This window comes from Falco peregrinus, chromosome 5 (genome assembly GCF_023634155.1).
Source record: "Falco peregrinus isolate bFalPer1 chromosome 5, bFalPer1.pri, whole genome shotgun sequence".
Lineage (NCBI taxonomy): Eukaryota > Metazoa > Chordata > Aves > Falconiformes > Falconidae > Falco > Falco peregrinus.
The window spans coordinates 18061845-18086910 of NC_073725.1; the positions used below are offsets into that span (position 1 = coordinate 18061845).

General features: G+C 44.4%; 1 protein-coding gene across 1 annotated transcript; it reads right to left on the reverse strand.

The window, feature by feature from the left end:
• Window positions 1-9472: 9472 nt before the first annotated feature.
• Window positions 9473-12500, reverse strand: TMEM158 (transmembrane protein 158). Its single transcript, XM_055806987.1, has one exon. The coding sequence runs from the start codon at window positions 12190-12192 to the stop codon at window positions 11302-11304; it is 891 nt and encodes a 296-aa protein (XP_055662962.1). The 5' UTR covers window positions 12193-12500; the 3' UTR covers window positions 9473-11301.
• Window positions 12501-25066: the final 12566 nt, after the last annotated feature.

The window sequence follows — 25066 nt, forward strand, 5'->3', positions numbered from 1 at the left end:
GACCAGCCTAAACACATGGCGATTTTGCCGCTTTTTCTGAAGCGGGACTCACACCGACAGCCACGCCAGCACAACGTGGTAACTCTCACCAAGCAGCCACAAGAGCAAAGCAGCTTCTCAGATTTGCCCCCACTACTTGCTGCATGGCCACGTGCCCATGGCTCGGGGATACATGCCTATGGCTGCAGGATCCTGCCTGCCAAGTGGCAGAAGTCTCCTTGTGGCGGCAGTAGTGACTGCTGCCCTCTCAGAGGGTTCACCCTCCTGGCCACCCGGGACAAAGCTCAGCTGTTTCGGCTTAGTGTGGTTAACTGGCACATACTGCAGCGCTGTTGGGTAAGTCAGTAAGTGGTATTTAAGGAAGGCTGCGCTGCTGTGTGGTACCTTCCATCAGCGATGCTCTTCACGTGATCTATTCTTTCGGTAAGCATGTATTTCCTATACTTCCTCTGAAGTAACTCAAACCCCTACATTTCAGTTCCCTGAAGTAACTCAAAATCCTACAGGAATGTAGAAGCTTACACCCCTCAACATATTTATTTATTAAATTATTCAAATTCTAACAACTACCAAGGCTTAAATTAAAAATATAGGAGCTGATACATCCTCCTTCCCTTACGCTTTGTCCAGACTGACTGCTCAGTGCTTTGAACTGATGAATAAAGATCAGTTTCTTAATATCATTGCAGCAACAGTGATTTCATTCTTTTCTGAAATCACGCTCCACACTTTAGAGCAGGCAGCATAAGGAAACCTCTGGCACCCTCTGTTCCTGTACTAACTCCAAGCCTAGAAGGATTAGTATTGTTGATAGCAAGTTCTTGCTGAATTGCTCGCATATTCCATTGCTTCCTAAATAACCACAACTATAAACAAGCTGAGCAAAACCAGACAGTACAGCAGCTGTAGGAAATAAAGGCAAGAAAATTAAGATGGTCAAAGGGAAAGAACATTTTGGACCTTTTAAACGCTAATATTCAAGACAGGCTTAAAGCTAGATGAAGTATGCTTGTATCATTGAGTAGTAGTTTGAAAATATTTTATGCGCATTGTCATGAGTAATTGGTTTTACTGTTAGTGTGGGATTGGAAGATATTAGGAAGTAGCTAAGCGTAACAATAATTTGCCAAGCAATAGCAGACAACACATCCTTGGGAACTTGCTGTGAATGCTTTCTGTTGCTACAGTCAACCTGTAGTCCTCAACACTGAGGATTCTGATATTTTAAATACATCGCAGAAATGTATTAACTCTTTGTTGTTTTCCAGCTTATGAGTTCTCTGAATATCATTGTTAGAAGGATTTAACTGGGATTTTAGAGCTGTTCTTTGGTCAGAAATGTCATTAACATTATTCACGATCACGGGTTTCTCACTATCTTTTTATATGTAACAGGAGAAAGACAGCAATAGAGACAACTTGATAGCCATGAAGATACTAAAGATAGTGCACTGAATCACACATAATTTGATGAAATTAATTGGGAAATTTTCAAAAAGTTATCCTATTCCATCACTATGGTAAAAGACCTTCCAATCACGCAGTTATGCTGGGCTGTTCTCATGGCAATCAGCAGCAATTACATGAACAGAAAATGGTTCTTGGATTTGTTTTTGGAGAACTGCATCATTCAGTGTCTGTGCTTCAGGGGGTTTGTTTTTCTTGCACAGGTAAAGCCACTCACTTCTGCTTCACTGTGCTCTGCACATGTAGGAAAACAGATTAGCCAATGTTGTTTTCTTTCTGTACCTCCTGTGTGGGAGGAGAGTAAATCTGTCTGACCCATTCCACCCACGACACTTCAGTTTGCATTGGGCAGAACCATTATCAATCTCACTGGCTGAACTCAGGGAACTGAAAATTGTCCCAGGCATGAAACATTCCAGATGTAGAAGGAAAATAAGAGTTGCCTTCTTCTGTCTTAACCCAGAATGGACTGGTGTCTGTAAGTGTTACGATTGCAGTCTCACAGGCAGAGGATATGAATCTCTAATTCAGAACTGGAGATATCTAAGTGACATTTTGGAGGGTGAGTTTTGTCATGGGCAATGCACTCTCACATCACGGTAGCTAGAGCAAAGCCTATGGAATTACATTACAGGGAAAAGGAGCATTCCCAGGTAGTATCTACAAAAATTGCTGGTCAAACTGTGAAAAAAAAGAATAAAGTAAACCACAAAGCCCTACAAAACTCTGAAGTATACGTTCAAGACATCAGTACACGGCTCATATAGTGCACAGACACTCCTGAATAGCTCAGTTAAAGATCTTTCCTGCTCAAAATGGCTTTCAGGCTAAAGCCTCATTAATTTTCTAGATTGTGAATGTGGTTTTCCTTAGCTGTCCCCAACAGACCTATAAGAACTACACAACTGTGGAGCTGTGGAGCACTCCATGGGCATGAACTGCAGTCAACTGAGGGCAAGAGGAATGAGAGGTCTGCTGGCAGTGGTCCTCTCCAGAAACTGCTACCAGTACAGCTCTATTAGCTTTTGTGAGAAACTGCTGCTTGTGTGGGCCTGCTGTATACATTTATCCACAGTAATGTCTACCATAATTGTGCTTTCAGGGCAGAGGGAAAGTCATATGTGGTCAAGGTAGAGCACAGAGGCATAAGACATCTGTCTTCATGCTCCTAGCCCTTAAATGATCCTACAAATAGATAGTGGGGATTGGGGTACCACGGGAAATCCCCATCTTGGGGAAGGGATGGGGTGTTGCATGTAAACATCATGCCCCAAAAGTGGGTTTCTCTGGATTAAGAAAATGTTGCGACCCTGCATCATTAGGTGCTTTACATGTCCTGGAGGAAATGAAAAAAATCTCAAGAATTCATAGTAAGTATTGCCTGAAGAAAGTAATTTCCAGTTTCCATTTAGGAGAAACTACATTGCTGGCATAATTAGGCAGAGCTCACATTCCCCAGAGAAAATGTGATGAAACACACAGTGCAAGAAAAGAAATTAAATAGCCCCATGATTAAATCTGCACCAGCTACCTCCACACCAATTTTTTCATATATTCACCTCCTAGAAAGTGTTTCTTACACCCTGGGGGATTCTTCCATATACTTCTGGATTAATGAGAATCTCTTCTAGTAACATTCATCACTTAGTAATGATTTGTTTTTAATACATCAGCTCACAGCAGCACCTTTCACTGGGAAAAGAATTTCCAGAGTACAGCTATTGCCTGGCTAAATTGTGGACAAAATTGTGTGGAATACCTTAATTTAACAACACAAGGCTCAAACCATGTCCTTAAGTGCAAAAAAATAACAAAGAAGGAATAAAATCATGTTCCTGTTTCACATTTTTATTGCGCTTCACATGCTCAAAGTGCCATATGGGATTTAGCTCATTAATCCTTTCACTACCAGTATGAGAAGAGTAAATATTTCCTCCACAGCTAGACAGACACAGGCAGACATGTTTTCAGAAGGCTTGAGCCTCACAAACTCCAGTGTAAGCTGTGCACATTTACCGTGTTATAAAAGGGCTGCAGTGAGGTGGCCTGGCCGCTCAGCCATTTACCAGTAAAACCAGCATGCTACTAGATCAGCACTTGGAAAATCTGCCAGGTCCTCTGCTCATACATCTTTTCCATGTGCCATCATCCAGGCAAGGGCCTTCAATTTCTGCAGAATCCAGTATTTAATTGAAAAGTAATGGTTTTGAGCCTGTAGTTGCATACCTGAGCTGTAACTTCAAACCCTGGTCCGTCCGTTAGTGAGATCGCTGCTCCTCTGGCTGTGCAGAGCTTCCTCAAGGTGTGAGACATCTACCTTCAGTTAGAGCAGAAGGCAGGGTGAGATGCATCCTGACATTTCAATCCAGGACACGTGGGAAAGGTGGCATGTGAGGGCTCCCACAATTGTTGAGATATGGTTTCGGGCAGGTGCACAAGTAGAGGGTTATTCAGAGACAGGACTTTGAGGAATTAAGGAGGAAGCAAGCTCTTCAAATGGGTCCACATCTTGGTTAGCAGAAGACACAGCAACTTAAAGGCCCTGCTCAATTTCTGGAGCAGAAGTGTGCAAGAAGTCCTGTGACCACAGGACTGGTGGGAGAGACAACTTCGCACATGGGTTTTGCCCTCAACACAAGGGTTCCTGTTCATCTTTTGCCTTGCAGGTGTCACAGACCAAAGGCATGAGAGGTACGGTCTGAATGGGTGGGAAGCAGAGTGAAAAAGCAGAAGAAACTGATAGCACAGTTTCCTGGAGTAGTTTTTTATAGCTTGATAATAAGACGTACTTGTGGGAAAGACAGGTGAGAAATCTGAGGGAAGAAATTGTCAAGATAAAAACATGCTATGCAAAGCAAGGAGGGAAGAGGGGGATAGTAAGAAAGAACAAATCTTAGGAATAATTAATTTTCAATGACAGAAGACAAATGGGGTGAAGCTTTGGAGACAATGAAATATATGGACAAAAAAGGAAGATTACATAAGTAGCCTTTAAAATATGTGAGTGAGAAAGTATTGGCAATAAATATCAGAAAGCTACAAACAGCATACCAGCACGTAGTCTGGTCAACAGCAGCAGCCCAGCCTGGGAAATACAGTCACACCAGCACTACTTCAGTTTGGGTGAAAAGCTTTTAATACAGCTATGATGAACATTCTTGTGCTGGACAATGAGAAATATCTATTTGACATGAATCAAAGCAAGATATGATGGAAGAACCATATCCATTACATAAAAACAACTTTTAGCATGTTTTCCTTACAACCTCAGAAAACATCTGAAGCAAAATTCGAGTAGATAGTATATGCAAGAGAGTATCTTGTCATTTTGTTGTTTGGTTTCCGGCAAGATGTAGAGTGATTTATTTTCCTTTTTATTTATGGTATGGTGGTCCCATTCCTAATTTTTCTTGAGCCTCTCATTTCTTTTGAGGCTGTTATTATCTGTTGCCATTTGGGGCCAAACCTGCAATCAGTTATTCAAACAAAGCATGGCAAAATTTCATAGTATATGAAGTACAGAATCAAGTACCTAATTCATCTTGTGTCAGCTTTCTTATTTCTCTATGACCTCCATCTCTGTCTTTTTCCCACTTGATATTTCACAACTTCTTTTCAGAATGTGCTGGCACATTTACTCCCTTTTATGTTCTTTCAATGTCTTTTGTTTCCTTTATTCCTCTATGCTTTTCTTCTGTATCTCCATTTTAACCACTCCATGTTGCTTAGCAACACCCAGAATGACACCAGCAAGGTAAGGTCCCACCGCTTCTAGCAAGTCTCACCTTACAAGGAACAAAAATATACTTTAACTTCACACTCCCCATGAATTCACTTCCTTAGAATGGCACTGATCTCAAAATCATCTCTCATTAATCAGATGTTCTTCTACAAAAGCTAAGAACAGATCAAGCACACAGAAACACACAGAGTTTCATAGGATATTTGGATCTTCCAGTTTTGCTCTGACATTTTTAACCTATTGAGATAGTAGGAAAGCTAAAATGAAAGATAAGGTTTTAGATCCTGGCTTTCCCAGCTTGCAGATACAGACATTCTGATTGTCATATAAATGATCAAACTGCTACACTCAGTTATGAATCCAAACTTTGTACAAAGTTGTAAGATGTTTGGATGGTAAGACTTAGTCTGGCCACAAATCTAATTAAACACCATCCAGACACTTCCAGTAAAGATCTTTGATATCCCAAATTTTATGCCAGGCTGCTTTCTCCCTTGGCATAATAGAATAGAAACAAAACAAATGGGTTAAGCTACTTTTTCTTTTTATTATTTTTTAATTATTTTTTTAAATTTTATTTATAGTTGTTTTGGACAATTATTTAACCAGAACTATCATGAAGATGGGACAAGAAGTGTAGAACCTTATCTGTCACAAGCTGTTACCAATTCTAAATCACTGAAGAGATTTTTTTCCCCCACAAAGGTAAGACACTTAAATGCGCTTCTAGTGAACATTTCATTGAAATGTTCTACTTTTGAGGGAAAAAATGGAAACCAATGTTTTTGTTTAAAAATATGTTTTTAAAAATCAGTTACTGATTAAAAAGATTTTTTGTTTTGAAATCTGAATATGTTTGGGATTTGATATTTACACATAGTCACAAAACTATTACAAAAGTTTTTTTGAAAAATCAAGGGCTTTTCCTGAAATATGCTGAAGAAAATGCTTTTATTCCATAAAATTCCTTGGAAAATAACTGGCATTTTCACACTAGCTTCAGAAATAAGTTACTTTCAAAACTAGCAAGGCCCTACATTGGACTGAGAAATCCTGTCTTTGGATTGACAAACCACGTGTATAAAAACCAGAGAGGAACAAGAATGTAATACCTACTCTTATAGCTAGATATATATCTTTAAAATAGATTTTTGATCTTCAGTCATACAACGCTTCCATTAACTATTCAATTTCATTGGGCCTTTGTTCAGCACCTGGGATCACGTAACATCAGCGCTGGAGATACTTTTATTCAGCAAGAGAAGGTCACGATGAATAATACTTACTCAGTCAACTAAGGCTTTTAATTAGTTTTTTTTAGGGCCTGGTTCAGTAGCCCTTACTCATATTGAGTAATATTCACTGCACAAATAGTACTGCTCTTGCAGTCATATTAATCATCAAAAGCACTGGCAAACTAAGCCCTAAATAAGTATCAGCTCTCACATTCATCCAAGTATGGCTGTTTTGCCCCAAATATCCACGTACCTCCTGACATAGAAAAATGCGCTTGATTACTGATTGAACCACAGTATGCCTACATAAGATGTAATTATTATTATACTGGACTACATTTCTATATTTTTATTATGGGAATCAATATCGCACCAAGTAACAGCAAAACTGTGTCCATGCTAAAACTGCATATTCATCTGTCTACTTCTGCCTTTAATACATCTAAAGAACATAACTAAGAAAATATGTGAGGGAGAGAGATTCAATTCTGAGGTCTGAATATACAGCAAAAAATGTACCAGTCTAACACTAGCATACAAGTCTAGTACCTTCTAACGCTGACTATCTCTCTGGAGAGAGTTTCTGCCTCCTGGAATGAAAATATATATAGATACATATATCTGTAATATAGTTGAATTACATGAAAAGCAAATCAAGAAACTACCTGTTTCTAGGTATCCCTTGCTTTCCAACAAACACATGTACCTAAATAAAGTCAGGATAACTTACCAGGAAACATGATCCAACAAACAGTGAAGGAAAACTGTATTACTTGTTCAATATTATTTGTTTCTCACCATCCTTTCTCTCTCTTTTGTTTGGAGTTTCTGTTCTACACAGTAAGTCCTCATGTATAGATGTATGTGTGTGTATGCATATATATGCCCTCCCTGAGTATGTGAAGGATTATATATGGTGACTAACCTGCTCTCATGCTGCCCCTGCTACTAACTGGTTTTAAAAATAAATGCAAATGAATAAAAATGGCTTAGAATCATCCCCAGTAAAAAGACAACAAAGCTCCACTGCCAGTGACAAAGAAAATAAATAGACACTTTGGTGTCTAAAGTTGGCATAAAAGTAGCTGGTGTGTAGATGTATCGTGCACATTGCCCTGGGCTTGACTCTTCTGGGTTTGATTTAGACGAAATTCCCATGGATGTGGGCAAAAGCTGTGTGTACCTTTTGTCATTCAAAATTATCCGTTACTTAAGAGTCTGTCCTGGTTTCAGCTGGGATGGAGTTAATTTTCTTCTTAGTAGCTAGTAAAGTGCTGTTTTGGCTATGATGTGAGAACAATGTTGATAACCACACTGATGTTTTTAGTTGCTCCTGGGTAATGTTTATACCAAGTCAAGGACTTTAGTTTCTTGGGCCTTGTCAGCCAGAATGCTGGGGGGGCACAAGAGACTGGGAAGGGACACAGCCAGGTCAGCTGACCTGAACCAGCCAAAGAGGTATTCCATACCATGGGACATCATGCTGGGTATAGAAACTTGGAGGGTTGGCTGGGGGGGAATCGTTGCTCGGGGACCGGCTGGGCATCGGTCAGCGAGTGGTGAGCAGTTGTATTGTGCATCACTTGGGTTTTTTTCCCCTTCCTTCTCCCTTTCTTTGAATTTTACCCCATCGTTCCATCCTAATCGTTATTATTATTATTATTATTATTATTATTATTATTGTTATTACTGTTGTTCTTATATTTTTATTTTATTTAGATTATTAAATTGTTCTTATCTCAACCCTCAAGTTTTACATTCCTTTCTGATTCTCTTCCCCATCCCTCTGGGTGAGGGGGGAGTGAGCAAGTGGCTGCGTGGTGCTTGGTTGCCGGCCGGGGTTAAACCACGACAGAATCATAGTAGCAGCCACAGCTATGGGAGCAGCGTTATTGATGTGAGATGTAATAGCGACTGAAGAAAGCTCACAGTCTGCATAATGTGTTTCCATTCTCTGTTCCATACAGGAGAAAGCTGCTGCCACCTCACTGAAACCTGAAGGTTCAGGGAGTTAGGTCCAGGCTAAATCCTGTACATCAAGTAATCTCTGTGCCCTCCACTGTGCTTTAAGTTCCTCTTTAAGGCACAGAAACATGGACTGTGCTCTCTCTGCAAAAGGAAAATGTTTACCCCGATGGTTACTGTGGTCTAAGGAAACACCTTCCCCAACTCAGAAGTGCTCTTTGCACAGGGTGCCTGAGATTAGTACTCCCTGAAAATGTTACGGTTTTTTATATTCTGGACAAGACTTGCCTTTGGGGTTTGTTTGCTTGTTTGTTTGATGTCATCCCTTGTTGTTTTAAACATTTTACATTTTGGCAGATTTTTAATAGTAGCTCCACTTGCAAGCATATTTATGGAAGAACTACAAGCAAATCCCTCTCCCCTATCATGTTTTTTTAAGTGAAGCAGCAAAGTATTCTGAGTGTCGCACTGCCTGTTCACAAGGTTTGCATACAAGCTGATATTGGTAGAAGATAGATGACACAAACCATTTTGCACCAGTTTTGGTGTACCACCTGCTAGGTGTCTGCAAGAACTGCAAACAATAAACTTTTAATATACTGAAGGTGCCTGTTTCAGCCAGTAACACCGTTCTCTTGCTTCTGTTGATGCAATTCAGAAAAAAACAACAGCACGCCACTGGTGAAACTAGGAGAAGCAAAAAAAGAGATTTCCAACCTTGTAAACACAGGCTCCCTGGATCACAGTGAGTACTACGCATCGTGCATTACAAAGCCAGCAAAACTTCCAACAAAAGTTGTTAACTCCCTGCCTAAATGTATCTCATTCAAATGAAGAAACTCTCTAAGGGCATCTTCATTTAACAGAGGAAATTCTTTCCTACAGTGGCAACTCTTTGGAGGTTTATTCCGTAGGTAGAACATTTCTCTTTTGGGAGGGTGTTAACATTAGCTTCGTGTCCTCTTGCTAGCCTTGCCTTTCAGTTTGAAGAGGCTTCTGTCACCCAGGGCATTGTAGGCAAATACCTGCTCTCCAGCATATCTCATGTCTGTGCACATGGCAGACATGACACCATGTTTTTCACATCAAGGAAAGAAAAGTTGGACTTTGTAAACTAAGCGTACAGGGGAAGGTGCCCTTTGGATCAACAGGTCAAATGAACATTTCTCACAGTGACTGGATCCCCTACTCTGAAAACTAACACTACTGCAGTGTTTACCCAAGTGACATGCCCATTAAGATCAACAGACGAAACAGTGGGTGTAGAGGTAGCCCAGTAACATGGAACATTTTAAAATCTTGATTTATTTCTGCCATTTTTCAATCTTTTCCCCTCTGCATTTTTTTTCCCAGTTAGCACACACACAGAGCACGCATTTATTTTATTTTGTTCTCCATTTAAAAAAATAGGAATCCTAAGAATTTAATCCTTCCAGACTTTTCATCCAGTCATTTCCACCAAACCATAGGGAAGAAAACAACATTACAAATAACACCAAATTACACCCCGGGTGAGTTCATGTGTTCCTAACAAATTAAATACATTGATGTTCACAAAGGAATGAGAATTCCAATTGCAAATCTTTCCCACTTAGCTGACATTTTTGTTTCAGAAACTTCAGCTGGACTAACTATGTCTAAAGCAAATGAAACAACTTCTTACAAAGTTAAACAGCTGGAAGTATACAACAAGCGATACTTCAGGCTATGCAACTGTTTGCTCGAACAAGAAAGAAGAAATCTTGCAAATCTTTCTTCTCTGCATGCTCGCACAACAGCAGCCGTCATCTAGTTCTGGACCAGCAGCTCCTGCCTTCTCTCCACCCCACAGGCTTTCTGGGAGCAACCCTGTGGACTGGTAAGTGAAACAAGAGGTATGGTATTACCATGCCTCCAACAAATACACTGCATCCGAGCTGTTTTGGAGGAATGCACTCAGTGGAAGTCAACAGACTTGCTTTTAACATGTCTCAAAGAGCAGGCCTCATCTTCCCAGGACCAAACCAACCCGACCTCAGAGGAGAAAGCCACAGTCTGTGGAGCTGTGTGGAGTAAATCAGCTTGGAGGATCTCTGGCACGGACATGTTCCCCATCCCATCCCACCCAACCTTGGTGCAGGTACATAGACCCAAATCGCTGTACGGACAGGGCAAGCACCATTCAGAAAGGGTTTGGTATTCCCCTTTTTTCTACCAAGAGCCCTGGTAACACCATCCCGCGGGGAAAGAGGAGCTTGGCGGTGGGTTTGCAGGCGGGGAGGCCTGCCAAGCCCTCCGTTCCACCCTGGCAGAAACAGACCGACAAAAGGATACGGTGGCTCCAGAAGGAAAACCTCTGTATTAAAAGCCAAGTAACGCCAAGCTACAATAATAAATACACACTATCTCAACTGGGAAATACAGTGTAAAAGATTCGTTAAAGTTCAGCTTCAGCAATAACAATATATATACTGCTTCAGTTTGCCATCCTGCCAAAACGACACTTCCCTTTCTGTAAATAAAGAAAAAACCCCACTCAAACAGTATTCATATACAAAAAAAGCTACTCCGACTACGACAACTGCGGTTGAATGGGAAGGTCTTCTATTTCCTGCGTTGATGGGGGAAGGACTTTCTCTTTTTTTCCTTTTTTTTTTCTTTTTTACTAAAAGGTTCGTTTAAAACGGGTATTAAAGGTACAAAACGAGCACGCAGGCCTGGTGGCCCGCGGCGGAGCTGCTCCCCTCAGGGCGGGCCGGGCTCTGAGGGGCCGCGCGCCCCCCGCGCCCGCCCGCCGCGCCCCTGTGACACGAACAAGAACCACGACAGAGCCCGGCCCGGCGGGGGGCGGCCGCCCGCGCCCCTCGCCCCGCACGACGAGGAGAAGGGACCGGGGGGTGCCACCGGGAGAGGCTACTTGGCGGCGGCGGCGGCGGCGGTGCTGCGGCGCTGCTCCATGCCGTTGGGCAGGAAGCCGGCGATGATGGGCACCGGCCAGATGAGGGCGGCCACGCTCCACACGATGATGACCAGAGTCATGAAACAAGCCACCAAGGTGGACTCGATGGGCTTGCGGTTCATCCGCCAGCCCGGCTCGCCCTTCAGCTCCTCCAGGCTGAAATCCAGGCAGCAGAAATTGAGCGGCTCCCCCTGCAGCCAGTACTGGCCGGGCTCCGCCGGCGGCGGGTAGGAGAGCGCGGAGGCGGCGGCCTGCGGCGCGGCGCCCCGCAGGCGCCCGACCCGGCGGCCCCGCACCCAGCTGCAGCCCACGCAGAGGCGCAAGTCCTGCTGGGCGCCGCCGGCCGCCAGCCCCAGGTGCTCGATGACCAGCGGCGGCCCCACGCGGTGGAAGGCGGCGGAGAAGAAGGCACGCCCGTGGCTGTTGGTGGAGAAGAGCAGGAGGTCGCACTGGATGCCCAGCGGGCGGCTCCAGCGCACCAGCAGCGAGCTCACCATCTGCCGCTGCACGCTGATATTGCAGTGCGGGTCCTCGGCGGGCTGCGGCTGCCCCTGCGGCTGGGGACGCTGCTGCTGCTGCTGCCCGGAGGAGGTGGGAGCGGAAGGGAAAGGCTCCTGGCCAGGGGCAGCCGGCGTGCCCGGGCTGGCGGTGCTGCCGTCCTCCTTGCTTGCTGCCCCGTCGAGGTCCATCTCGAGGCTGGCCAGGGAGCGGGAGGAGGAGTTGACAGGCGGCAAGAAGAGCTCTTGCTCCTGCTCGTCCTGCCCGCCGGCAGCCGCCGAGGGGCTCCAGCCCTGGCAGGGCGGCAGGCAGGCGGCCAGCAGTGCCGGGAGGAGCAGCGGCAGCATGGCATTAACTTAGAGCCGGAGAGGAGGAGGAGGAGGAACGGGAGGCTGCATGGCGCTGCCGGCTGCCATCTGGGAAGGGAGGCACACTGCTCTCGCCGAGAGCGAGAGAAAGGGAGAGAGGGTGGGGGCAGGCGAGGGGGTGGGAGCGGGGCTGGGGCTGCCGCGGCGGCGAGGCGAGCGAGCCGGGAGCCTCGGTGACGGCAGCGGCTCCCCCCTTCCCTGCCTCCTCCGCCCCCGGCCCGGCCCGGCCCGGCAGCGCCCCGGCGGGAGGAGCCGTGCGCCCGGCCCCGCTGCCGCGCCCCGAGGTGCCGCCGCCGCGGCGGGGCAGCCCCTCCCCGGGGGCACCGGCCGGCGCAGGCGCCCCCCGTCCCCTGCGGCGGGCCCCGCTCTCGCGTGCCGACACCCGCTCCCCCCCGGAGCGCAGAGCCGAAGCCTCCCTGCTCCGCCGCCGCGCCCGCGGGGCTGCCGGCGCCCGTACCGCGCTCGGCGGGCGGGCAGGGGAGTGGGGAGGGGGCCGGTGCGGGCTGCGCGCTCCGCCTCGGGCGGGGGCGGGGGCAGCCGGGCAAGGGCGTCCGGGGAGCGGCCGCACACGCCGGCATTTCGACTTCGCAGGGAGGGAACGGGACGGCGGAGAGGCGGAGGAGAGGGCGCGAGCCGTCGGGCTGGAACCGCCGCGGTGCGCTGCCCGGCCGGACCCCGGCCCGGCGCCCGCTCCCGCGGCCGGGCGAGCACAGCCTGGGGGGCGCAGGGGTCCCACGGACCCCCACGGCCGGGCGCGGGCAGCCCCTAACGCTGGGGCTTAAGCGCGGAAGCCTCTTACGGGGAGCACGAAGCTACCGAGCGTGGCAGCTGCGAGGCTTGGCTGCGTTTTCCGAAAGGCTGCTTTATAAGCGTGGTGCTTTGTAATCGATCTAGGTGCTCCAGCTCGTCTCACAACCCCGTGCAGGCTCCGAGTATTACTCTCGGCGCTGGCTGAGGCTCGCCGTGTTGCAGTTTGACACTTGGAGCCCTCGAAGAGGGACAGAACTGGGCGACACAAACGACTGAACATTCCTTAGCCTTTACCTTGGGCAGTAGGTGGGATAGTTACTTTTTCCTGGCAAGCATCCAGAACCGAGACTGTTCTTTGCCTTCGCAGCCCTTTTTTTGACAAATACAGGCACAAAAGGGAGACACAAGTACAAAAAGTAGGCTTTCCCAAATATATATGGGACTATTTATGTAAATGATAGAACGGAACTCTGTAAGGTGCTCGCTCCTTTGAAGCTGGCATTGGTTCCGTGTCAGACATGGTCCCACGTCAAAGCAACACATGGGCACGTTCTCACTTGGCGAGTGAGTTACTGTAATACCACTCTCAAGTCTTTCAGATGAGTGAGGGTAGTGAATGAGGGTAGAGAGTAAATTTCAGGTTTCCTGTAATTCAACATGAATGAAGGTAGTGAATCGGTTTTCTTTTCAAAACCCCTGCCTAAATGTGTCGTGATAAAACCCAGAGTTGTTTGCCTTCTACTCAAAAGAGACCTGAGCACCAAGGTGGACTCATGTCCGGTCCCAAATTAGCCCAAAGGATATTGTCTCCCAGATGCCTATAGTCTGGCGGGGGTTTTAGTTTGGCTTATTACAGAGGAACATGCCAGATGAAGCAGTCGAAGCAAGCTGCCTGGTTCCAGTTCTGGGTTTTTGCTCAGATCTTCCAATACAGTTAATACATTTTTTCAGTGCTATTTCAGTCTCTAATTTAAGAGTCCTCTGACACTTTTATTGTCCCTTCAGTGTGTCTCTACATGCATCTCCTGATGTCCTTTGTCATATGCACAGTCCCATGCATTTGTGTGGCTGCAAGTTCTTCTGTTGTAGTATGTCCATAGACCCCAAACAGATTAAGAGAGGGCTAGCGTGTGGCAAATAATGCCAAAACTGTGCGACCACTCACGTGCGCAAATTACATTGCATTGGGGTTTTGGCACAAAGGACTGGAAATGAAACTAAACCTCATAAATAAGATTTAGCTCCTGAACACTGTTGCAGTATGTGGGTGGCAAATGTTCTCAGGCAGAGCTTCAGTTCTTCTGGTCTCAACTCCCAGCACTCAGCAGAATGCAGTCAGGGGCACTGCGAAGAAGTTTGGGGAGGGAGAGTTCAGCTCAGTTTCTTTTCCTGCAAGGACAGGTAACCTGGCACAGGAAGGTTAAATGCATTTAGTGTCATTTAGACTACCATAGCAAAGAACTAAAAGCGGACAATTTATTTCAGGTTGGAGACGCATGGGTGTCTCATATCTATTTATCTTCATCAAGGAATAATTGAGCCAGTGGGTAGAAGAAGCAGGAAGTATGTTAGATTGTTGGTTGATAGCCACTGTCCAGCAGGGCTCTTTACAGATAACTTCATTTCTAGGTGTAGCAGATGTAATTAATCTCTGCATGGATTCGGTTGTTCAAAGAGGTTGCAGCAGACTTGAAAACTCTTTATAAATGGTATTAACATATAGCTCTGTTCTGTGGTTTTCAGCTATAATCTCAAAGAACAAAGCAGTTTCATGGGTGGGGAGGCTGAAGCATAAAGAAATCAGGGGCTAGCCAAAGGTGACCTACAAGCCACAGGCAGATCAGGATGTGGATTTTGCAGGTTTGATTCTATAGGTATAACTAGAACTATAATATGCACCGTAGGTCACAGTAGCATTTGTCAGTGTGGTAGAGGAGGTGTGAAGTGGGCTATAATGATAAAATTTGAGAAGGGAATAATGAGGTAACAAGACAGTAGGAGTTTCATGAGAGACCGCAGAGCTGTTGCGAGGATGAAGACTAATGGTAAAGGACAATCAGAATCTTTGAGAGCTGTTCTAATGACATTTTAACTAAACATTTTTATTCAGGTACTGCTTGTGAAATACTTCAAGTAAGATGAAATTGTGAATAAGTATTTGTGCCCAAGTGTCAGTGAAGTTGCTTCTCATGAGGGCTCTGTTTTAGAGCCTGAAGTCTCATGGCAGCTAGTGGGAACTGACCCTAAGCAGATACAGACAGATTCCAGAAGGAAATCTGTAATTGCATTCAAGTCAAAAGCTTGTGATCCTCAGCCAGTGTTTCTCAATTCAGCAAACCTATGTTGATCTGCACTGAGGGAAGAGAATATCTGTGGAACTTTTCTTGACAGAGGATGTGCTTTTGAGGTTGTCATTTCTGAAAGGAGTTGCATGTGGGAGAGCAGATGGGAAAGTAGCAGAGCGAAGGGTTGGATACCCAGCTATAACATCACAGAGATACTTTTCTGTGGAAAGACACCTACTGTCAATTGCAGGAAAAAAGATGTTAGGAGCAAGTAAGTATAGCGATGCTGATCTCTGTAAAAGTGCCAGGTAAATAAGGAGAATTTCGCAGTCAACAGCTGAAGAAGGAGGCAGGGTCAGGAGAAAGAAGTCGGTACCAGAGTCCTCTCAGAAAAGAGCAGTTTCAGTTCTGTGAAAGGAGTAGGATCCAATCATCCTGGGGATTGTTCTGGGAGCGATGCTTATTCCCAGGTGAGGAAAAATGTTTCTGTGATACAACTTAAAAGGCTTGGTTGGCTAATCGTTTCACAGCTGATGTGGTGGGAGAATCTTAGGGTAATGTAAGGAAGTGAGCTGATCGTATGATGGCTTTAAAATATGCTCTTTGAAGAGTCATCAACAATCAGTGGTTTGCTGGTTGAGGAAGAAGCTAAGGGATGTTTCATACTGCCCACTGACACGTTGCTTTGATTGTAAGCACAGTGATCAGAACCTTTACACTCCTCCCTCTTGCTTGGTATTCTTGCAGATTTGTCAGAAATTATTTGTGATGAAACACTTAAAGGCCACTGAAGCTTCTGAAACGGATAACAGAAGCTGGCTGGACTAAGCGGCTTGCTACTGCTGCATCATCTCAGAAAGATTTATCTGCAGAGAACAGAGATCATGCACTGCACAGAACAAGCCAGGGGTTTGTACCGCTCTTTTACACGAATATCAGAAGCCCAGACAAAGGGAACAGCTGGCTGGCAAGCAGACTGAGAACAAAGGCATAATCTCTCCAAAGAAGTCAACACACCTATCTCAGCAAAGACACTAAGCTCATCATTTCACATGCATTTCTATCAGCAACAGATACTGCTTCCACACCACCCTCTCAGTTATTCAAACAGATTGTAGAATCATAGAATGGTTTGTGTTGGAAGAGACCTTAAAAATTCTCTAGTTCCAACCCCCATGTTTTTTACATGCTTGCATAAAAAGAAAAACTGAAAAAAAAGTCCCGTCAGCACAGGCTCCCCTCAGTCCTCCAGGACAGGACCTCCTCAGTCCCTGCCAAGAACAGGATGTCCCTGAAGCTACAGAATGACCCATGTCAAAGAGCTGGGGCAGATGACTGCTATTTTAGAGTACCTTTGATATACATCCCTTTTTCATTAAAATATCATAAACATTTTCAGCCCAGTCTTTAACCCCTTATGATCGCCACGCACTCCTGCAACAAGCTGTTCCTGTGTCACTGAGGGAGTGAGGGAAGGCAGCAGGGAAGGCGAGAGGGTTCGAGCAGTGAGGGCCAGGCTCGAGCTGTTCAGCCACTGTATATCGAGGTGGGCTCTGGTGAAGCTCCTCTGGGCTGCAAACCACACCGCTGGTGGAGCGTGGACCAAGAGAAAGCAGCTGCCACAGCAATCCAAAAGACGTACTCAAGGAGAGTTACCCATGGCAGTTACTACAAGGTCTAATCTAGCTGCAAATAAGATTGCTAGCAATCAGGAAAACGTCAGTTCAGAGCGTCAGATGGGATCAGTGAGATAGAGGGCCTGCAGGACGAGGGCTCTGGCATCTTTGAGGTGTGCTTAGGAGCTCATGTCCAGAACTGCACTAGTCAGACTGTGTGTTGTACTAGCACAGACTAAAAAGACTGCTTCAAATCTAAAGTTAACTGTGAAATATATGCAGAGAATGCTAAAGGGAATGTATTAATAAACTTTCAGAGCTTTTTTTTTTATAGCGTGCTTTATATAGGTTGAGGCTCTTAGACAAAGATCAAAAAGAAACAACAGGAAAGGAAGAATCTGTGGGAATGGGTGTAAGAGAGAAGTACTCCAAAGAAGAAACTTTGCGCCTCCACAGCGGAAGGTAATATAAGAACAAGACCAGACTGGCTTGAGGAAATTGGAAAACACAAAAAAATATAATACAGGTTGGTTAGCTCTAGTTAGCCTACGAAGAGTGATAAATGCAGTACTTTCATGTATTCCATTTACACAATGAAGTTTTTAAGGTGGGTTTTGACCTGAAGCAGTGTTCTAGGAAGGCTCTTGCCTGGGTTCCCATTTGCATGTTGAATAAGACCCTCACTCATGTGAGACTTTCTCTCAACCGAACTTCTAAAGCTTAGGCAAGATTCAGCCCTGGGCTACATTTATTTTGTCTTGTAACTGCCTGCTTGCTTATTTTATGTTTTATTGGCCAGGAACCTGGCTATAACTGTAACCTATTTTGCCTCATTTATTTCACCGGTAGACTTACCCAGTGATGGAGCTTTGCTGACACTGGGAGGTTTAGGATCTGTTATGTGGATGATGAATCCAAATTGAGAGACCAGCAATCCGAGTCATGTAAGAAACCTCAGAAAGGGTTAAAGGGCAATATTACACCTTTATTCTCCCCAGAACACACACATTGCAGGACTTGGACCTACTTTCCACCAGATTGCTAAAGGCCATTGTAGCGTGGGTTTGACCAGGTGTCAAACTTTGTGTGTTTGTGAAGCACAGATGTTCTGAACATCTCGATTGATCCGTGGGGTTCTGGGCAAGCCCTGACGTGTCACAGCCATTTTTGAAGGAAACGAGATGTCAGCTGAAACAGCAGTTGTTTCATGGTGATGCTGTGGAGGTACTAGGAATGTGAAACTATTTTGTGTGATTACATATTAAATTGTTCTGCAAAATACTTGTACATAAAATAGCATAACTTCACGACTCTTTCATGAGTTTGTCTTTGGAAAATCTAAACATTTACTGCAACAATACATTGAAAAATAGCTCCCTGGAAAGCATTTAGTTCTGCAAACACCTTGAGTGTGTTTCCCAGCCTGTTCTGAACATGGCCCTAGGGCTTGCCTTTACTGTTATTTATCTCTGTACAGGAAAGAGAGACAGTTGCCGAAGTCTGGTATTAGTCTGCACTAAGCAGACGTGGGTTGGGCACTCCCATGAGCTTCCAGTGTGGCCTCAGTCTCTCTGTGGCTTTAAAACCCAGCTATAAAATATAAAATCCTGCTTCCCTAGCAAGTTGCAAGACATCTGGACTGTGAAGCAATACTGTTCCACAGGAGAGGAACACAAGCTAGTTCACAGGTTATTTGAGAGTTGTTTTACCATAACACACAGAAGACACACAAATACAAGACATTGGCGATGACAGTCTGTATCCTAAAGAACTTTTTCAGCAGACAAATGGATGAGAATCAGAGTTCAAAGGAGAGGGCGTGATAAGGATCCTCTGCGCAGCTCCTCAGCCAACATGCAGCCCTGACCATCCTCTACCTTGCTGTTATTAGCTGGTGCTTCAGTGCTATGTGATACATGACAGAGACGTTGTAAAGGAGCCCACAGCAGGGACTTTAATGGTTTCACTGCAGGTTTTTGACCCCAATCAAAAAGGGTAGTGTAGAACTGAGAAGCAAAAACAGGGGCTGCAATCGACCAAGCCAGGGCAGGTGAAAGGATAACAAATTCCAGGACTGGTATGAGGCAGGACTGAATTGTGAAGGGCTTTGAAAGTGAGGACAAGGGGTTTGCATTTGGGGAGCGGAAGAGGAAAAATGACAGAGAACTGTGAAAAACTCAGTGATGTGCCCAAATGAATGAACTTGAGACAGTTCCAGGTGCTGTAGCCAGAGGTGAGATTACAATAGGGAAGAGGCACAGGCCTTGGCTAGGACTTTTGGCAGAGCGAGCCGAGACAAATTGTGAAACTTGGGAGATGCTGTATGAAACAAATTGGTGACATTTAAAACACAGCAGTATCAACATCATCAGTAAAGTAAGCAGTAAAAACTAAACTTCTCCCTGCCTGAGGACTCTGCATCAACACCTTAGATTGGGGCTCCCAGAGCTGCTGTAGCTGTCGGTGCGCAGAAGCAGAGACCCTTGAATTCTCAAGCAGCACTCAGGTACCACTTGCGGTGGTCTGCATACTAGTCATAAGGATGGCCCTGTATGGGAACCCTTGCCTACTGCCCCTTCTCCAGTGAGACACTTTTGCTGTGTATCAAAATGGGAAAAGAGGTTCATCTGCCTCCAAGAGTCAGCAGAACCCCATTAACTCTTTCCAGAAGTGTCAATGCCAGTGAGAGGGGCTGAGTCACCCAAGCAGACACAGCTAGCCTGATGCCCACACATTCCTTTAGCTGGGAGGCAGTCCTAAGGTATCGAAGAGAAAAGTAGTTACATTTCCCATTCCACTCATCAGTCCAGCATCATAATTATTTGCAAAACAGCAGACAGTCTGAGTTTCATCTGGCAGATTCAAAAAAACTGTCAGCTGTTTCTGGGTTAGACAGGAACCAAATTTAAAAGGAAAATGTTCTTTGTTTCTAAGAAACTCACTAGTTCCCAATACTTATTTTCCCAGCAATGGCCACAGTCAGTATGACATCGCAAGAATTGTCTGAGCCATAATTAGGCACTCAAACCCCAAGACCAGTGCTCAGACATCCCTGTTATACCTTTGCAAGCCAGAGTAGTTTCATGAAAGTCAAAGGAGTCAGAGCTTCAATTCCTAACTTGTAAAGCACTCTAGTTCTAATCCGGTAAAGTCAGCACATGAACAAGGCAATTGATTGCTTTCAGCAGGACCATTGCACTCATAAATGCTATTCTGTATGATACCAAGAACTGAGTCCTTGATGCGGGGGTGCACAAGAACAAATGCATGTTTCAGCCTTCAAATCGGATGCGTTGAACAAGCAGCAGAGGAACGCAGGCTCTTCAGAAACAAAGATTTTCTATTTTCATGCAAATGCTGCCAATGTTCTGAAGCAGGACATGCTTAGAAAATACATGCAGTACAAACAGCTTGCTCTCTAAGAGATCAATAGTCACTCAGCATTGCCTACTCTTTCCATGAACTAATAATCACAAAAGAAGTAGGGAATATAGCCTCTGATGTTACGTGCCTGGTTCTTCACTAAACTGACCAGGTTTAGAAGGTCTGCCTGGTTTTTTACTACAACTTGGCCTGATTCTGCAAATTAGAGGGACACACATCAGCCCTAAAATGTGTATCTTAAATTAGTCTGTGGGATTTCTTGCTCAAACCATGACATCAAATGCTACCATTTCTAATATTATATGTGAAACTGTCACCCACATCCTTGCAATTACCCTTGGCCCTTTTTGCTATGTCACTGTAAAGCACCGGAGCTGACAATTGCCTTTTTATCTTCTCAGGAAGACTGGTGGGTGGTAATCTGTCATAACCGTGTTCAGGCTCCTCTTCTCGAGTTCTAGCCATGAATGAAGCCATTGTTTCAATTCTCATCTATACCCATACGCTATGGTCTATCCAGACTGATCCTGCTGCAGCTGACAAACTGCTGGTAGAAATGCCATGGTCCCTTGGTTTCCAGGCTCTGATATACACATCCCAAACCCTAGAGGAAGACTCAGTTGTGAGAAGGTGACATAGGCGTGTTTGTGCTTTTGGTCACATCTTGACCATTGTAGCTGGGTAAAACGATAAAGGTAAAAATAGGATTTAAAAATAATCCCCTATATTCTTATTGCAAGTCAGGAAAATTTAATTAGTCTCTATGGGATTTCTATGTGCCATGACAGTGGACCACTAGAGTAAAGAGGATAATCTGGTAGAGAGTTTACAATACTTTAATTAGCCTAATGCCTTATGAGAATATTATTTCTATTGTATTGTCTGCATACCTGAATATTGAATTAGCTTTAATCCCTGCCATAAAATACTCAGTGGCTGCATTTTCTTCCTCATTGCAGATCAGTAGTGTCTGCAAGCAGCAGGTTAGATCAGAATTTGCTTTCCCAACTTTGCTGAATAGGTATAAGTACAATGGCAGAAGAGAAAGGAGTATCTTCCTCTCTCAGCACAGGGAAGCAGTTTACTCAAAAATCCGGCTCAGGATCACCTGAATATGCTGTTTTAGAAGGTCTTCAATTTCCTTTCCATTAACTTTTGTTCATGCTTTTGCCATTTGATTTTGATTTTTGTCTCTTGACACTGATGTCTGCCAATAGGCATATTGCTGCCTACAGTTGAACAGATGGCTTCTCTGTGCTACAGAGTGATAGATGCTAATCCACCGGTCATGGCTTTTGAGGTACCTTTGAACGGATGTCGGAGCCTTAAGTTTTATGTGCAGAGCCTTGTAATATATACAATATAAGAACATAACTTTAAAAAAAAACACCATTAGTCTTGGACTTCCATCTCTGTTTTCTACTCCCTTCTGTTATCATCCCTGTACAGTTTTTGGTTTCTGGTATGCTGAAGTGAAATCCTTGCTCAGAAGGCTGGACCTTGATTCACATGCTTAGAGGTTACAGACCTTTCCCCAGGCAGCCTGGATTTTCTGCCTGCAGTACCTGAACTGGTACTCCCAGTCCTCCTCTTCCATGATTTATACCTACCAGTTCTGAAACAGTGCAACTGGGACTCCAAGTTAGATGTCTGTCACTATTTAGAATGACCAGTATAGTTTATTTTCACTTTCTGCTAGCAACTGCGGTTAAATGGACATACTGGATGGCTGGTCCCAGGAGACAAGGAGCACAGTTTCAGTTCAGCGACATTTTTATCTCACTTCTATTCTCCCTGCTTCTAGCCTACAAATAGGAACACAGATTTGGTATGTCAGCGGTGATAAGAGGGAAGCTGCAGAGATGTGGAGTGAAGGTAGTTGCTTGTTAAAATGGCAGTTGCCTAAGAGGAAATACAGACCTTAGTGCCACATGTTAACCAAAAAAAGAAAAAAAAATCAAGATATTTGTGCCTTACAGAGAAAATCATGTTAAAGGGACAAAATCAGGAAGAAGTATGGCGCATAAGCCTTAGGCAGTCTGCCAGAATTTTTGTTTTTGATGTGGTTGGAGGAGGTGGGTATTAGACTCTCCAGCTGTTCTCCCTGTTGTCAAGTACACTGGTAGCTGGTTTTCTCCAGAGATCTTACAAATGCTGATGCTATTTTTGTTCCATAATTTTATACTCCTGAGCACACACATAAGGAACAAGAATTAGTTTAATATACAGGACTCACTGAGGCTCTGCTGATTAGTGAAGATGAATATGGTTAATTATTTAGCATTATTTTCTTATTCAGAATAGTGTCCTTAGCATCAAACACTGACATGATGTGCTATAAAGATTTCCCCAGCAGTGAAATCAAATTATATCATTTAAGCAAAATTGTCCACATAACTTGAATCTGAGGTTTAACTGATGCAGAAGGCCTTGTGACAGTCCTTTCTACTGGAAGGAAATTTGACATGAGAGCACAACTGGGATTTCTTTTGCCACTATGGAGAAGAGGAGCTTGAAGTATGCTTGAAAATGGCACCTTCAAAGGCAAAGTCCAAAAAGAGTTTCAAGGCCATGGAGCTTCTTCTGTGAAAATTCTCATTTACTATAATCAGAACTTGTTTGGACTGATGCCTCTTCCACAGGCAATTCTGACATCAAATAAATGAATATAAATCATTCTGAAAAGTGAAATTCCTCAGGAAATTAAAATTTGTTTCCAAGCTACTATTGTATGGATTTTAAAGAGTTGGCTTACTACTAGCATGCCAATATCAAAACCCACTTTGTGCCCACCATACTATCTTGATTAATTTTGCTCAGACTTTTCATCATATTAATGTCTCAAATGTCACATATCTGCAATATTATGTTTATATATTATCTAATATTATTTAATACACAATATGGAAGAGAATACATACAAAAGCCAATATCAAGCAATAATATCAAAAGCATGTTGTATTTTATTCAACTAAGTGTTTCCACAAGTTCACAACAAAACTAAGAGGGTGACAGGGTTACATCGTGGAAAACTGAACTGGAAAGTGGCAAGCTGTCACGGAATGGTTTGATCTCAGCAAAGCTACATTTGATGCCAGCTTTGCAGACCAGGTCTTTGGCTCTTTTACACACCTAAAACTGCTCTGATTATTCGTGTTGTTAGAAAAATCCTTTGTATAGATTTTACTTCTGGTCACTCACAGTTTGTCAGATTCTTCTAGCCCTCCTAATATACCGTTTCCCATGTGCCAGGGCTGCAAAGTGGTATGGATATGAGTGCTAAACCAATTCATTCAAAAGACCAGGTTTTCCTCTGAATACAGGATTTACATCAATGTCATCCTGTTGATTTTGACAGAGTTATTTCTAGTTAAGACACATGAGAATGAAGAGGCTTGAGACTATAAATTTGATTGCAATACAGCCAGGCACCTGCTGAAATAATGGTGTTTTCATTATTTTAGTAGTATTTTTTTGTGTCAGGTTTTTCAGCTACTAGAAACTGCTTTTGAATTCAAAGCCACTGAAAAAGTATTCGCTCCACAGAAAATATTTGTCCCTGAGACATTCAGGGACTGTTGGCACTGAATGAACAGCTCCAGGAGCTTGCCACTGAAGACAGTCATTGTTTGTATAAGTGGTATATGTGCAGCATTACTGCACCAGGATCCATTCAGCTCGCTGCAAAGAAGTTAACAAAAGGCACTAGAAAAACTTGCAGATTATAACTTTGGCAGTGCTCTTATATATAGGTAGTCCACAAAACTATTCCAAGAGTTGAAAGCCCATACCTGAGGCAGGATGACCGCATATGTACATATACACACATCTTTCTGTATATTGTAGAGGTACTATTATATTCACAGGAAAACTTCTTTCATTTTCCCAACGAGTTTTACATAAAAGCCAGACCCAGGCATGCACTGAGCAATGTGAAACCCATTGTAACTGAGCTCTGAACGGGAGGCAATTCCGGGCCCTCCATATTCTGTCCCCAGCATGGTCTAGCAGATGGGCCATCAGAACAGGCCCTGAAGGGAATCCGAATTCTTTGATCGACCCACTTGGTAACTGGGCAGAACAGGGTGCTTCGCTCTGCCACTGCTTCCTCCAACTTCCACCTACGACTGCAAGTGCCTGGGAATATGTCCTGCATTTTTTTTCTGTGCAAGTGTACAGAAGCACAGAATAGTTTGAGTTAGAAGGGACCATTTGTCCAACCCTCCTCTTGAATCTGACTCAACTAGAGCAGGTTGTTCAGGGCCATGTCTGGTCAGGTTTTGAATATCTCCAAGTACGGAGACTCTACAACCTCTCTGGGCAACCTATGCCAGTATTTGACCACCCATATTTAAATGGAATTTCCTGTATTTCAGTGTATGCCTATTGCCTTTTATCCTTTAACTGGATAACACTGAGTTGCAAATCAGTGGATACCACTACAGCACCTAGCGCAGTGAGCAGCAGTCATGGTGGTGCCTGTAGGTGCCCCCGTAGTCAAAAAAACCCCATAGAGAAATAACAGTAACAGTCATGCAGGATTTCTGTCCCCAGCATTCCCAGAGGCTTCCAGTATTTCTCAATTAAATTGAATAAATAATTCATTTAACACCATAGACATTGCTCGAGATGAGCTAAGTGTTGATGGAGTGGGAACTACGAGCATCACCCCACAGGAACCATGTGAACCTCCTTGGTTGCTGGAGCTCCTTCTGCGCAGCCAGAGGGGAGGCAAGGAGAGAAGGGCTTCCAGAGCCTCAGGGACTGGAGTGACAATACCTGCCCGGGGAAGCAGAGCTGCTGGACACTTGCAGCCCA

What these genes read in the sequence shown, in the direction of transcription:
- TMEM158 (XM_055806987.1), bottom strand. Translation starts at nt 12,192, where the DNA reads ATGCTGCCGCTGCTCCTCCCGGCACTGCTGGCCGCCTGCCTGCCGCCC.